The sequence below is a fragment of the Neoarius graeffei genome, chromosome 28 (genome assembly GCF_027579695.1).
Source record: "Neoarius graeffei isolate fNeoGra1 chromosome 28, fNeoGra1.pri, whole genome shotgun sequence".
In the NCBI taxonomy this organism is placed as follows: Eukaryota; Metazoa; Chordata; class Actinopteri; order Siluriformes; family Ariidae; genus Neoarius; species Neoarius graeffei.
Window position 1 is genome coordinate 303,426 of NC_083596.1, and position 17,444 is coordinate 320,869.

The window sequence follows — 17,444 nt, forward strand, 5'->3', positions numbered from 1 at the left end:
TGAAACAGAGACTCAAAATATTCACAAAATACTCGGTTTGCAGATTTATAACAATCAGTGTGAAATATTAATAAACACAAACACGGTTACATGAGGTCATTCACACAGTTTACAGTGTAGTGTGTGTTACAGAGCAGAGACAGTGTGGCTCCGTCCCAATTCACAGCACTGCACACTTCATCACTTTACTCCCTCGTCTTCAGCACAGCAGCTCACTTGAACTCAAGATTTTAATGATGATGATGATATTGATAGATCTCAGACCCCGCCCTCAGACATATGAGTTGATTCTTTGCTGTGTGGAGAGCGTGTGAGAGATTCGGGACACAGTCGAGGGAGTGTGTGCTGCCACTCTCCTGGGACATTTACAAGAGATAGTGAGGCAATAAATAAATAGATAGATAGATAAGTGTGTGTGAAAGAGAGATAAACTCACATTTTCTCTTTGCTGTCGTTTCTACACACACACAGTAAGCAGCAGCCACCGATCAGAGCGAGTGTCCCAGAACACCAGCCGATATACAAACCATCTCCAAGCTCAAACCTGCAACACACACACACAACCATCAACAACACACACACACAACCATCAACAACACACACACACACATCATCATCATTATCATCATCCACATCAACACACACTCACTCACTTGATTCCATCATAAAGTTGGTCGAAGAACTCCTGTGTGATGTTGGAAGCGTACCACGATACGGCAATCATCGTACACAAACCTGCAGAAATACATCATCACGTCACACACACTCCCTCACACACCAAGAACACATGTACAGTAACAGTATAAACACTTATAGATGAGATCTATGTTGCAGGTGATACTCTAACACTGCATACACAGTTCACTTCTCTCCTAGTACCCTTCATTAACACTTTATTTACTGTGTTAGTGTGTTAAGTCCATGTGTTCAGTACCCTGCAGAATGAAGAATACTCCTCCAAGGGCAGCGATTCGTTCCTTCACTACGTAGTTCTCTCCTCCAATTTTGGAACACTGCATGCCGACCAGCGTAAAGAAGACACCAAACGTCCCCAAGACGATGGAGGTGATCATGAGTGCACGGCACGCCTGAATATAACCTGAAAACACACACACACACACAACATTCATTAACACACCTCAACACACACACTGCTCTTCACAACGCTGGCTTTACGCTGTCTGATGTTGTTGTTGCACACAAAAAGTCTTACATTGTAAAAGATGTCTTTGTTGAAATCAGCAGTCTGTTTGTTAGAACTCGTAATGTGATGTGATTTTGTGTCACTGTGACAACAACATATGTGTCAGTATGAGAAATTTGTGATTACAGGTTTTTTTCAATTGCTAAGACAAAAACTGGTACTTGTGGCACAATTATTTAAACCACTAACTCATGTCACTTATCTATTGACCTGTACGCTAAACCATCAGCACATTCTTTGCATCAAGTAATTCTAAAACACACTTTTTGCAAAACACTAAACACTGTTCTCTAAAGATATTAGACACATCATTCAAAATGTTATTCCCTGTGTTTCTTTTGGAAGACACTGCCATGCAGATGCCACACCCATTTCCCAATGACCCAAACCCAGTAATCACAGGTGAAAACACTTATGGCCAATTTGTTCACTTAGACATCAGAGTCTGAGCATGATAATATTGGAGAGAGGAGAAGAGGAAGAGGGCAAGTAAGAACAACAATTGTGGGTGAGATCTGGGCGACTTTCGTTGACCATGGGTTGTCTTTCAGGGAGGCTGGGCAGAGGGTCCAGCCCAATCTGAGCTGCTACACTGTGGTAAGTATAATCCAGACATTTTGAAATGAGAATCAGTATGTACACCCATCCCCTATACTATAGAACCTATACTATATCGTACATTCATCCCTTATACTATAGAACCTATACTATATCATACACCCATCCCCTATACAATAGAACCTATACTTTATCACACACCCATCCCCTATACTATAGAATCTATATTATATTGTACACCCATCCCCTATACTATAGAACCTATATTATATTATACATCCATCCCTTACACTGTAGAACCTATATTATATCATACACCCATCCCTATACTATAGAACCTATACTATATCGTACACCCATCCCCTATACTATAGAACCTATATTATATCGTACATCCATCCCTTACATTGTAGAACTTATATTATATCGTACACCCATCCCTATACTATAGAACCTATATCATACACCCATCCCCTATACTATAGAACCTATACTATATCGTACACCCATCCCCTATACTATAGAACTTATATCGTACACCAATCCCTATACTATAGAACCTATATTATATCGTACACCAATCCCTATACTATAGAACCTATATTATATCGTACATCCATCCCTTACACTGTAGAACCTATATTATATTGTACACCCATCCCTATACTATAGAACCTATATCAAATCAAATCAAGTTTATTTGTATCACGCTTTTAATAATAACCATTGTCGCAAAGCAGCTTTACAGAATTTGAACGACTTAAAACATGAGCTAATTTTATCCCTAATCTATCCCCAATGAGCAAGCCTGTGGCGACGGTGGCAAGGAAAAACTCCCTCAGACGACATGAGGAAGAAACCTCGAGAGGAACCAGACTCAGAAGGGAACCCATCCTCATTTGGGCAACAACAGACAGCCTGACTATAATATTAACAGTTTTAACAGGTATAACCCTCAACTGTCCTCATGGGGCCGTCCTTCACAGGAGCGGTGCGATAAAACTCCGACCAGACACAGGGCACCAGGATGGATCAAGCAGGTCCGAGGGGCAGAAGAGGCCAGCATCTCAATCCCAGGATCAACATGTAACTCAGAGGGACAGATTGGGGGGGGGGGAGAGAGAGAGAAAGAAAACACAGGTTGTTAGGTATGCCCTAAAAATGACAAGTATTAAATCTGTGTGGTAGGCTCGCAGAGACGAGAGTCTTTACATCAGGCATAAGACACAACAATGACATGTTAATATGGTAAAAAATATCATGACCTGCTCTGGCTGGATGCTTGATTGGGTGATGGGAGCACACTCCTCAGCAATGATGAGATGCAGATGGGACCCTTAGGGCTGGCCAAGACAATTCAGTTACATTTCACCGGGTCTGGGACATGCGACAGAATGTCTGACGGCCAATTCCCTGCAGGCTATGATAGCCAGTCGAGGTCTCCACCCTCCACCAAAAGATTTCCTGTTGACTCCATGTAACTCAGGGTGACAGATTTGGGGTGGGGGGGAGGGAAAGAAAACACAGGTTGTTAGGTATGCCCAATGTCACCTGAATACGTAGGAGCAGTATACATATTGCACCGAGTACAAGCAGGGACTCCGGCAACTAACTATGACAGCATAACTAAAAGGGGAGAGCCAGAAGGTAACACAGGCATGAGGGGCCCCGGGACATAAAGCAGCAGCCACTACACCGTCAACAAACTCGAGTGAGCAAGCGAGTGGGGACTGACAGCATCCATACATCCCAGTTTACCAAAACACTCTGTCTGAGGACCCTCCAGATCTACTCCTTTACCTCATAAACACCATTAACACAAGGCTTGACTAAACAGATCTGTTTTCAGCCTAGACTTAAATGCTGAGACTGTGTCTGATTCCCGAATATTACTTGGAAGGCTGTTCCATAACTGTGGGGCTTTGTAAGAAAAGGCTCTGCCCCCTGATGTAGCCTTCACTATACGAGGTACCAGCAGATAGCCTGCACCTTTTGATCTAAGTAGGCGTGGCGGGTCATAGAGGAGCAGAAGTTCACTCAGGTACTGTGGTGCGAGACCATTCAGTGCTTTAAAGGTCAATAGTAGTATTTTATAATCAATACAAAATGTGATTGGGAGCCAATGCAGTGTGGATAAGACAGGGGTGATGGGGTCATATTTTCTAGTTCTAGTAAGGACTCTTGCTGCTGCATTTTGAACTAACTGGAGCTTGTTTATGCACTTATTGGAACATCCAGACAGTAAGGCATTACAATAATCCAACCTGGAGGTAACGAAAGCATGGACTAGTTTTTCTGCATCATGCAATAACATTAAATTTCTTATCTTTGCAATATTTCTGAGTTGAAATAAAGCTATCCGGGTGATGTTATCAATGTGAGTTTCGAATGAAAGACTGGGGTCAATAATCACTCCGAGGTCTTTTACTGCTACACGTGAAGAAACAGAAAGGCCATCCAGAGTTACTGTGGAATCAGAAAACTTGCTTCTAGCTGTATGTGGTCCTAGCACAAGTACTTCAGTCTTGTCAGAGTTAAGCAGAAGGAAATTAATAAGCATCCAGTGTCTAATGTCCTTCACACATTCCTCAATTCTATTAAGCTGGTGTCTCTCATCAGGTTTTGCAGAGACATACAACTGTGTGTCATCAGCATAACAGTGGAAACTAATACAATGTTTACGAATAATATCACCCAGAGGGAACATATATAGAGAAAAAAGCAGTGGACCCAAGACAGAACCTTGTGGAACACCAAACTTTACCTCGGTACGTCTAGAAATATCACCATTTATATCAACATACTGATAGCGATCAGTTAGATAAGACCTGAGCCAGGAGAGGGCCATTCCCTTAACTCCCACAACATTTTCTAGTCTATCCAGAAGAATGGAATGATCAATGGTATCAAATGCTGCACTAAGGTCAAGCAACACAAGTAGCGAGACACAGCCCTGATCAGACGCCAACAGTAGGTCGTTTACTACTTTAACCAGTGCTGTCTCTGTGCTATGATGAGGTCTAAATCCTGACTGATACATTTCATGGATGTTATTCCTATGTAAATATGAGCATAACTGCTGTGCCACAGCTTTTTCAAGGATCTTGGAGATAAAGGGGAGGTTTGATATTGGCCGATAATTGGACAGCTGACAGGGATCAAGGTCAGGTTTTTTAATCAGGGGTTTGATAACTGCTAGTTTAAAGGATTTGGGTACATAGCCAATCATAAGAGAAGAATTTATTATTTTTAGAAGCGGTTCAATTACTCCAGGCATTATCTGTTTGAATAGACGTGTCGGTAAGGGATCTAGTACGCAAGTTGAGGCTTTTGATGTAGAGATTAATGAAAGTAATTCAGTTTCTTTTAGGGGAGTAAAACATTCTAACTGATGATCTGATACAGTTATATTGTTAACTACAAGGTCACTTTCATTGTCTAACCTTAAATTAGTAGTTTGAATTTTTTGTCGGATATTCTCAATTTTGTCATTAAAAAAATTCATGAAGTCGTTGCTACTACATACTGCAGGTGTGCATGTGTTGATAGTGGACTTATTCCTGGTTAATTTTGCTACAGTATTAAATAGGAATCTAGGATTATTTTTGTTATCTTCTATTAGGGAGGAGAGATATGTTGATCTCGCAGCACTAAGAGCTTTTCTATACTTCAGGAAGCTCTCCTTCCAAGCTAATTTAAACACTACCAATTTTGTTTGACGCCATTTACCTTCCAATTTTCAAGTGGTCTGTTTTAATGTGTGAGTGTCATCATTATACCAGGGTGCTAATTTTTTGTCTCTGACCATTTTCCTTTTTAGAGGAGCTACATTATCTAAAGTATGGCGGAATGTTGACTCTAAGCATTCGGTTGCCTGATCAAGTTCTGCAGGGGCTGACAGTGACCCAATCAAAGTTGACAGCTCTGGGAGATCATTTATAAAGCTCTGTGCAGTAGTTGACGTGAAAGTACGTTTAATACAGTAGCGTGGTGAGGTGCATATATTATTACTCAGACATATTTTGAATGAGATAAGACAATGATCTGAGATAACTTCAGACTGTGGAAGTGTGACTATATTGTCTACGTTTAACCTGAACGTTCGTATTAGATCGAGGGTGTGACCACCATTATGGGTCGGTCCTATGACATTCTGCTTAATCCCGACTGAATCTAAGATGGACACAAACACTGTTTTTAAAGGGTCTTCTGGGTTATCGAAGTGAATATTAAAATCTCTGACAACTAAAGCTTTGTCTAAGGAAATAACCAGATCTGAGATAAAATCTGCAAATTCAGAAAGAAACTCAGAATATGGCCCCGGGGGCCTGTAAATAATAAGTAACGGAATTAACTGGGTAGACTTATTTTTCGAGGCTACATACATTATATGAGTATGAAGAACTTCAAATGTATTAAATTTATAACCAGGTTTTTGTGTTACACCTAGATAATCGTTATAAATAACCGCGACGCCTCCTCCTCTGCCAGTTAGACAAGGCTGGTGTATATAACTGTATCCAGGAGGACTCGCTTCATTTAATGCTATATATTCATTTGGCTTAATCCATGTTTCTGTTAAACACAGTACATTAAACTCCTGATCAGTAATGAGTTCATTAACCATTAGCGCTTTAGATGTAAGAGATCTAATATTTAATAGCCCCACCTTTAGATCAAAGGTGCTGGCAGCAGCTGTACAGCCAGTATGATCTAATTTTATATTGATTAGGTTACTGGAACAAACTCTCTGAAAATTTCTACCTTTTTGTTGAGCTCGGGGAACAGACACAGTCTCGATGTAGTGGACCCTGAGTGACGACTCTGTGCAGCTCGCAGACAGTCGGTTTAGCCTGTTCGTCTGCTCCCTGGCCTTGGCTCTGGATTGTCAGGAATTAACTAGGCCTGTTCTGAGACTATGACCTATGCTGCAGGAAATGAGAGCAGCACCTTCCCGAGTGGGATGGATACCGTCCCGCCCTAACAGGCCAGCAGTGCCCTCAAAATTAGCCCAATTATCTATAAAGCCCACACTGTTTTCAGAGCACCACCTGGACAGCCAGCAGTTCAGCGACCATAACCTGCTGTAAGCTACATCGCCACGCCACATTGGGATGGGGCCAGAGCATACTACAGCATTGGACATCACCTTCGCTAATTTAAACACCTCTACAAAGTTACTCTTAGTAACCTCAGACTGACGAAGGTGTATATCATTAGCTCCTACATGGATAACTATCTTTGAGAACCTGTGCTTGCCTAGGACCCTAAGATTACCTGCTATGTCTGGCGCCCTGGCTCCCGGTATACACCTGACTAAAGCTGCTGGTGCCCCTAAAGGCTGAGCTAATTTCACGTGCCGTATGATAGAGTCCCCTATAACCAGAGCTCTTTCAGGTTTCTCAGTGGGTGCATCACTAAGGAGAGCAAACCTGTTCGACACGTGACGCGGAGAGGAGTGGTGCTCCCGTGGGCGAGCCTCAGCGGTAGCTTTGGCTCTACACTTATGCCACCGAGCCGTCACCCATTCGCCCCGCTGTAAGGGCTCTAATGCCGGAGTTGGGGGATTGCTAACTCCACCTAGGGCGTCCAGACTTTCCCTAACAGAAACTACACTGTTCTCACGCTCACTAACCGGGGGCGTGTCTACGGGGGGGGGGGCAGTGCCCACCCTGAGATAAGCCTTGCCCACCCTGATAAATTGGTTGCCCATCCTATAAAAAACGCCTGTGAATATCATCACAATACGCGCGATTTTGCTCGGAGGTGGCGTCTTGTGTTCTCCTTTAAATCCATTTTGCACTCTACTGCTTTCTCATTGGCCATTTCGAAAGGGAAGGGGAGGGGGAGTGCCCTGCCCACCCTATATATAAAAAAGCTGCGTGCGTGCTCGCTCTACGCACATGCGGTAGTAGCAAAGTCAGTGTGTACGGCAGTACTGTAGATTCCGAGTTAATAGTTAACAGTAATACATTGCTTACTTTCCCTTCTGATAGTCATGCATAGGTTTCTCATTAAAAAGCAGACACCCTCACCCCCCGTGCCCAGCACTTCCTCCGATACTGAGGACGTTTCTCAGCCCAGCACCTCTGCCCTCAACCAAAGTTGCCTCAACACCGTACTAAGCGCTGCATCTTTGTCGGTGGATGCTAACATCGTACATGTCTCTGTTCCCGTTGACGCTAGCACCTCTGCTACAACAGATATTACCGATAAAGATGCATTGCTCTGCACAAACGTTACAGGCATACAGTCTTCCATTCCCCTTGATTTAAACACGGATAGCCCATCTCAGCCCATTCTAAAAATTTATCCAAAACGCCTTTTTGGCCAAACCTACCGGTCATTTAGTGCAGGCTGGTTTCAGTCACGGCCATGGTTGGAATATTCAGTCTTACAAGATGCCAGCTTTTGCTTTGCCTGTCGCAAATTTAGTTTAAATTCGGACAACATATTCACCAAACGTGGGTACACTAATTGGAAAAAGGCTCTGGAAAAAGACGGTGGCTTTAACAAGCACGCTTCCAGCCTTGTGCACATTAGGGCGATGTCCGCCTGGCAGGAGTGTCAACGCCGTGGAGAGACAGGAGAAAGTATCGTTCACCTTCTCGGTCAAACTCAGATTGAAAAGAACAGATACTATGTGAAAAGTGTAGGTGAAGTCATACAATTCCTCGCAGTAAATGAACTGGCTTTTCGGGGGCACACTCACGGGGCTGAGAATGAGGAAGGGCTTTTAATCCGTCTGTTCGAGTATACACTCCTCAAAGATAAAAAACTGAAGGATATCGCAAAATGCATCCCCGAAAATGCTAAATACACGTCTAACACCATCCAAAACGAGATAATTGAAACTCTGGCAAAAATGGTTCTAAAAGAAATCAAAAGGAAATATGATGAGGCTGACACCCCTGGCATGAGCATCAAGTGTGATGGCACCAGGGACCGCTGTAACATTGAGAACCTGTCAATAATAATTCGATTTGTCCGGAATTCCATTCCAGAGGAACATTTAATTGGCTTAGTTGAATTGGACCAGCTTAATGCTGAATATATGTGCAATCAAATCCTTTCACATTTGTCTGATCTGGGTTACAGTGCAAATAATTTGGTCTCCCAATGCTATGATGGTGCTTCTGTTATGTCAGGAGTGAGGGGTGGTGTCCAGGCCTTGCTACAGAGCAAAGTTGGCAAAGACATCCCTTATGTCCACTGTTACAATCACCAACTACATCTGGCAGTGGTACATGCAATGCAGTCTGAGCATCTAGCAAAGAAGTTCTTTGACTGGTCTGGTGCAATGAACACATTTTGTCACAGACATTATGCTGTACATAGATATGACACCCCCACACTGAAAAGACTCCTTGAAATCCGATGGACCAGTCATCATGATGTCACAAAATCAATTGGTGACAATGAGGATGCCATCAGGCAGCTTCTGTCTGAGGTAGCAGACGATAACACTGCTCCTTTTGACCTCTGTACAGAAGCGTGTGGTCTTCTGACCCAGCTGAACTGCCTGAACTTCTTTGACACTGGTAGATTTCTCCTTCGTGTGCTTGGTGCACTAAAGCCAGCCAATTCAATTCTCCAGTCACAAACAGTAGATTTATGCACTGCAGGAGAGGTGGTGGCAGCCTCACTGAGTACACTGAAGGAGTTACGTTGCGACTCCTTCTGGGAGGAGCATTTCTCTCACTGTGGAAGCACTCCTAATCCACCTAAAAGGAGACGGACAGTTAACTCCCAGCTTGATGGTAGCATTATTTTGACTCCAACAACCTAGCAAGTGCTCCTAATCAGGCATTTAAAAGGGCTATGTACAACATTCTTGACAGAGCTATTGTGGAAATGGAGACAAGGTTCTGTCAAAAAAAATGTTGACTTAATGAAGGCGACATTATTCCTCCTGCCCAAATCTGTGTCTTTTCTTGACCTCTCTCTCCTACAGCCACTTCAAGTGCTTGCAGGCCAGGAACTTAATGATGTGGGCTTACAAAATGAAATTGCTGTGGCAAAAACACTGTTAGTCAATAATCTAAGCACAGATGCTAACCTCTCTGAAGTGTGCAAATGCATCCAGCAGTACAAAGAGGCCTTCCCCATGCTGCATAAACTGTATGTCACCGCACTCATCATTGGTGTGTCATCAGCTGCATGTGAAAGCTCTTTTTCTACTCTGACTCGCATTCTCACACCTCTCCGAAGAACAATGCCGCATTCAAGGAAGACACATTTAGTCATTCTGGCACATGAAAAACAAATAACAAAGAATTTGGATATGAATGAATTTGTTTTAGAATTTTCCAAATCTAACCGCAGACTAATACTGTAGATATTCCAGGTTATACACTAGAAACTGATCACTTATCTAACTAGACTGAGAGCAATTTTCCACTATTCTTGTTCTCTAGTAGGTATAGTTCTTTAATACACCTATATTGCAGCCTATAAGTTCTGTTTGTATTCATAAAAAAGGGAAAAAATATTGATATAAAAATGTTCCATTGCTTCTATTAATCACACAAATCCATGTAATGACAGGTCCTTTCCTTTTATCACTAGATGCAGATATGGTGCATAATGAAGCCCAACCTTTTTTTCATGTGTCTGGTTTTTTCATGTTTGACCCTCTGAATGTTTATGTGTAAGTATGGATCTCAACTTACACTACATTCCAAATTATTATGCAAATGACTTTTTTCACTGATTTTCCTGAAGAGTCAATAGAAATGACAATCGTCCTAATTTTCAAGTCATCAACCGTCAGTGTACAAATCAACTGTTTTTGAACGAACCTTCCAATGCTAACTGTATTTTTTTAAATTAAAAAAAAACTAAAAATGGACTCTTCCAAATTATTACGCAAAATAGAGTTTCAAAAGATTTTTGTTCTTATAAGAACTAAAAATGGCCATTTGTGAAATTGGAAGCATTAGTAGGTGATAATTACTGGAATCAAAACCTATTTCAATCAAAACATCTTATAGTTCAAATTGCATTACTGGATTTGTAGCAGATTCAGAGCCCAGTGGGGCTACCCAACTCCCTGGGGTCAAGCAGATGATGATGGTGAGGACGATGATGATAAAAAGTAGCAAATGTCACAAGAGCAATAAACAAAACCTCTTCCAAGCAGTGCAGATTTCCCACCATTATGTTATTTTATCCACTTTGCTTCAACCAATCACCAGCAACTATCATTTAGGAAATCTTTGTCCTATTAATTTGCTCATACCCGTCTGAATGCGCTATTAATCATGGGAAACACGTCTGATCACGAAAATGGGGGACTTATACACACATACATACACTACAATAAGAAATGTAATTTGTTGCCCCCCCAAATAAACCAAATGCCCACCCAAGCATGACATCCTGGCAACGCCTCTGCTCCTGAGGACAGTATCCTAGTATATCAGTCATTACAGTAACATGTCATTTCATACTGAAAAATCATTCCCATGTTTTTGCAGATGGTGGCAGCAGCAGGTTGAGCATCAGCTGTGGATGGAGAGGAGGCAGGTGGAACTAGCAGGTGACACGATGAGTCTCACCCATGTTGGATTCTTGGCAATTTGTATGTCTTTGCATAGAGAAGCCAGTAACCAGAGAGAGAGCCAAGCAACTTGGCACAGTGTGTGCATGTGTGTGTCAAGAGTGCAGTAAAATTGCTGAAAAGTGAAAGGAAGCCAAAATAAAATGTACCTTTGAGTTGTCACAAGCCTGCCTCCCATTTCCTCATTTCCCCTCAACCACAAGTGTTACAGATTTACTAAACAATCCCCTCCTGAAGCAAGAAGATGGCTGTTCATCCCAGAGCAGGACGAGCGCCTCGTAAACATGGTCAGAGCAGACAGTAGGATACTACAACAACAACTGCAACAGCACATCATACTGACAGCATAACGCTCAGAAAGGTCCATTCAGTTAGCTGATCTACACTGATCCATCTCCTGAAAAGGCCTCACCAGTGCATGAAGTAGCTGCACAGAGAGCCGTTTTAGCGCAACTCTGACATGCTGTGCTCTCATTGGTACTGTATTCCAGTGTACTGTGCAACATGACACTGTCTACTTCATGTGTAGTGAAGTACAGTGGACCACGTGTTCCTTCATGTTGATGAAGCTGGCTTTAACTTTGCCAAAACAAGGTGCAGGAGAGGGAACATCATCGGACACCATGCCATCATCAATGTTCCTGGGCAGCATGGTGGCAACATCACAACGTGTTTAGTCATTAGCCAGAGGAGTGTCCTTCATCATCATGCCACTCTTGGTCCCTTCAACACTGGCCACATCACCTTCAACACCCTCCACAACATACTACACATTCCCAATGACCAGGGGAATGGACCAGAGCAGTCCAGGTTTGTTGTGGTCTTGGACAACATAAGTTTCCACTGGGCTGCTCTGGTACACAAATGGTTCATTGACCATCCGCACTTTTTGATACTTCACCCGCTATACTCTCCATTGCCCAATCCAACTGAAGAGTTATTTTTGATATGGTGATGGAAAGTCTACGATCGGTGACCCCACTAACACACACCCCTTCTCCAGGTGATGGAGGATGCCTGTGGTGATGCTGATGCAGGAGCATGCCAGGACTGGACACGTCACTCCAGATGGTACTTCCTCTGCTGTCTGGCCAGAGAGAATATTGATTGTGATGTGGATGAGGTGCTGTGGCCAGACCCAAACAGGAGCCATGATGCACCCCAATGTTTCCTTTAGTTCACAGAAACAAGCCTATTTTTGTTATCTTCCATTACAGTATATACAGGATGTTGGTTCGATTCCCAGGACTGGCAGGAAAATCTATGACTGAAGTGCCCTTGAACAAGGCACCTAACCCCCAACTGCACCCCAGGTGCTGTGTGTGCATGTGTGTGTGTGTGACACCTGAACGTCCCTCTGGGCTAGTGTACTCTGTTAGTGCACAACATAGTGTATTTTATGCTTCCTGGTGACAGATTTTTATTGTGCAGTTAAAAATGGTAACGAAGAAATTTGTATTGTTTCCATGGCAACACTATACAACTTTTGACCTCTGAAGGAAGTAGAAAGTTTTGTAATATGAGTTCATCACGTTTACACGTTGCCACCAATTACAACTGTTATCTTCTTCGTTCCCTAACCTGGGGGCGGAGCCTGTAAGTTCTTCTATACAAAGTTTAAATGTATGAGTTGTTTAATGTTTACTGTCATTAAGAGTTTCAAGGCTTAACAATATGGTCTTCTAGCGCTGTAAAACTTACCGCCTTTTGTAAGCAGAATTAGCATTAACTTACCCTGAACTCGTAAATGGATAATACGAGGCTCATGTGTTTGAATTGTGTCACTCATTGACTGGAAATATGTGAAGGTTCATGAAAATTCATGGAACACTTTATTTTTATGTGTCTTTCAGTTTTCACTCAGTTCATTCAGTAAAGGCAAAGAGCTCGAGATATCTCATCTCATCTCATCTCATCTCATTATCTGTAGCCGCTTTATCCTGTTCTACAGGGTCGCAGGCGAGCCGGATCCTATCCCAGCTGACTACGGGCGAAAGGCGGGGTTCACCCTGGACAAGTCGCCAGGTCATCACAGGGCTGAGCTCAAGATATGTGCCAAGTTATAGGTTTTGGGGTTTTTTTAACTGATGGAAGGGTTAGCTGTGTGAGTTGCTGCACAGGGGAAGGAGTGAAGGCAGAACCATGTATGTGATGGTCCAGTGTAGAGAGCAGGTATTGGGGAAAGATTTGGGACACAGTCCAGGAAAACGCCTTTAGAATGAAGCTGAATGTTTGTTTTTTTCTTCAGAGAAACTGAGTGGAGCTCATAAAGCCTGAGTAAGAACCACAAGCTGAACATCACACTGAGCTGTGACTACAGCATGTCGATGTGCTTGAACAATAACACTAACCTCGAACATTAACATGAACCCTGAACACGCTTTCCTGACTCAGCAGGACAGATTATTTACCTCAGCAACACTATAGAGTTTCAGCGTAATAAAAAGTTAAAGTGTGATCAAGAGACTTTGGTCCAAACAACTTGATAAAATACTGTGAGTTTCTCAGATGGAGATGTGGGTGACACAACACCCTGAACACACACACGCACACACACACACACACACACACACACACACAGCACTGTCGTGCTCTAAACACCAGAACAAACACCAAACCACACACACTATTCACTATAAAGGCCACCTAAACACCATCATCGGTCCACATGTCCCACACCACACACACTGTCCATCTAATGTTTGTCTCTGACTGAGAGTTAATGAGTGAAAGAGACACTGGACAGCACCAAGCTCACCACACACACACACACACACACACACACACAAAATCCTTGTGTGACCCAGCTACAGTGGTGTTTGTGAGGACTTCCTCCTTACGTTATCACTTGAACTTTACAGAATCTAAAGATCAGTAAACAAGTGATGTCATCAAATAGGGCGGTATGTTTTAATGAGTTCTCACACACACACACACACACACCATTTGATCAGGGGTTTTAGAATGTAAATGAAAAGTCTTCTGTGGTAAATGAGTCAGAACAAACACCAAACCACACACACTATTCACTATAAAGGCCACCTAAACACCATCATCGGTCCACTGTAGACATGTCCCACACCACACACACTGTCCATCTAATGTTTGTCTCTGACTGAGAGTTAATGAGTGAAAGAGACACTGGACAGCACCAAGCTCACCACACACACACACACACACACACACACACACACCATTTGATCAGGGGTTTTAGAATGTAAATGAAAAGTCTTCTGTGGTAAATGAGTCCTGCCTATTAGCGAACTGTTGGCTTCCCATTATCCTTATATGGTCAGTACTTCCTGTCCTGGTGAAGTCTTTTGAAGTGTTCATCCATTTTTAATGTCTGTTTGTTTCACAGTTTGTGTTTTATGATGTTGTTGTATTTCAGTGTTGGGAAATTAATATAGTCTGGAAATTTATTTATGAATAAAAGTTGTGATTGCATAAGTATTCACCCCGTTACTGTGAAACCTGTAACTTAGTTCTGGTTCAGTTTCCATCAGAAGTCACCTGATAAAGTCGAATGGTGTCCATCTGTGTGTAATTAAAGTGTCACAAGATGTTAGTATAAACACACCTGTTTCTGGAAGAACCCAGGGTGTGTTCGAGAACTTAAACACACAGAACCATGAAGATCAAGGAGCGATCAAAACAAGTCTGTGACAAAATTCTGGAAAACTAATCAGGATTTGGTTAAAAAAATCTCAAACTTGAACTCGAACATCCCACAAACCAACATTAAATACATTATTAATACATGGTGAGTCATGGGAGTGAACACATATCAAGTTTCAAGTTTATTTGTACAGCGCTTTTAACAATAAACATTGTCGCAAAGCAGCTTTACAGAATTTGAACGACTTAAAACATGAGCTAATTTTATCCCTAATCTATCCCCAATGATGAAGCCTGTGGCGACGGTGGCAAGGAAAAACTCCCTCAGATGACATGAGGAAGAAACCTCGAGAGGAACCAGACTCAAAAGGGAACCCATCCTCATTTGGGCAAACATAGAAGGTGTGACATATCACAACTTCTACATTTTTTTTTGTAAATACTTTAGCAGACCATATTAATTTTTCACCACTTCACTATTATGGATTATTATGTTCTAAATTCATGATCTAAAATCCCGGTTCAGTCCTTTACAGTTCCATGACAAAACATGGAAAGGTTCAAGAGTGGGGGTGGGGTGTGTGGCTGGGTGTGTGTGTGTGTGGGGGGGGATCCCAGCTGTACCATGTGATGTCTCTGTGTCGTCTTGGTTTTTTGCCAGTATTCCACTTTTTTCAGCCTCATGCTGTGTTTGGTTTCTCAGTTCGTCTATGTTCACTGCAGCAGAGTGTTTTCAGCTGTGGGCTGATAATCATGATGGGAAAATCTCCAGTAAAAATATCAACAGGAAGTGTGTGACTGCCATGGATGAGATTCTGATTGAGTAATTAGGTTAATGAAGTTGATGAGTCACAATCCATCCATCCATCCATCCATCCATCTTCTACCGCTTATCTGGATCCGGGTCACAGGGGTAGCAGCCTAAGCAGAGGAGCCCAGACTTCCTTCTCCCCGGCCACCTCCACCAGCTCTTCTGGGGGAATACCGAGGCGTTCCCAGGCCAGCTGAGAGATGTAATCTCTCCAGCGTGTCCTGGGTCTGCCCCAGGGTCTCCTCCCGGTAAGGCATGCCCCAAAAACCTCCCGTGGGAGGCATCTAGGGGACATCCTTACAAGGTGCCCAAACCGCCTCAACTGACTCCTTTCGATGTGGAGGAGTAGCGGTTCTACTCTGAGTCTCTCCCGAATGACCAAGCTTCTCACCCTGTCTCTAAAGGAGAGCCCAGCCACCCTGTGGAGAAAACTCATTTATACTGCCTGTATCTGCGATCTCATTCTTTTGGTCACTACCCATAGCTCATGACCATAGGTGAGAGTGGGAATGTAGATGGACCAGTAAATTGAACGCTTTGCCTTTTGGCTCAGCTCTCTCTTCACCACAACAGACTGGTTTAGCATCCGCATCACTGCTGACGCTGCCCCGATCCGTCTGTCCAACTCCCGCTCCCCCTTACCCTCACTCGTGAATAAAACCCCGAGATACTTAAACTCCTCCACTTTAGGTAGCAACTCCCCCTTGACCCGGAGTAGGCACTCCACTCGTTTCTGGCTGAGCGCCATGGCCATGGACTTGGAGGTGCAGATCATCATCCCAGCCGCTTCGCACTCGGCTGCAAACCATTCCAGCACATGCTGTAAGTCGCAGGTTGATGAAGCCAACAGGACCATATCATCCGAGACGTGATCCTGCTGCCACCAAACTGGACACCCTCCGCCCCTGGGCTGTGCCTAGAAATTCTGTCCATAAAAGTTATGAACAGAACCGGTGACAAAGGGCAGCCCTGGCGGAGTCCCACATGCACTGGGAACGAGTCCAGCTTACTGCCAGCAATGTGAACCAAACTCCTGCTCCAGTCATACAGGGTCTGAATGGCCCGCAGTAGTGGGCCCTGAACCCCATACTCCCGAAGCACCCTCCACAGGGCACCATGAGGGACATGGTCGTAAGCCTTCTCCAGGTCCACAAAACACATGTAGACCAGTTGGGCAAACTCCCATGCACCCTCCAGTACCCTTGCAAGGGTAAAGAGCTGGTCCAGTGTTCCACGACCAGGATGAAAACCACATTGTTCCTCCTGAATCTGAGGTTTGACTATCGACCAGACTCTCCTCTCCAGCACCCCAGCATAGGCTTTCCCAGGGAGGTTGAGAAGTGTGATCACATAGTTGTAACACACTCTCCAGTCCCCCGTTTTAAAAAGGGGGACCACCACCCCAGTCTGCCAATCCAGAGGCACTGTCCCCAACTTCCATGCAATGTTGAAGAGGCGTGTTAGCCAAGACGGCCCAACAACATCCAGTGCCTTCAGGAACTCAGGACGAACCTCATCCACCCCCAGAGCCCGGCCACCGAGGAGCTTTTTAACCACCTTGGCAACCTCAGCCCCTGTGATGGGCAAGTCCTCCCAAGCACCCTCAGACTCTGCGTCCTCCTCGGACAACATGAAGGTGGGATTGAGGAGATCCTGAAAGTATTCATTCCATCGTCGGACAATGTCCCCAG

At 43.6% G+C, this 17,444-nt stretch overlaps 1 protein-coding gene across 1 annotated transcript in view; it reads right to left on the reverse strand.

The window, feature by feature from the left end:
• Positions 1–271: 271 nt before the first annotated feature.
• The window catches only part of cldn15b (claudin 15b), a 34,057-nt gene continuing 16,884 nt past the window's right edge, over positions 272–17,444 (reverse strand). The window contains exons 2-5 of the mRNA XM_060913132.1: positions 935–1,099; positions 654–735; positions 437–544; positions 272–356 (exon numbers count right to left, since the gene is read on the reverse strand). Of these exons, the coding sequence (XP_060769115.1) occupies positions 272–356; positions 437–544; positions 654–735; positions 935–1,099 (440 nt within the window). The remainder of the gene's footprint in view (positions 357–436; positions 545–653; positions 736–934; positions 1,100–17,444) is intronic.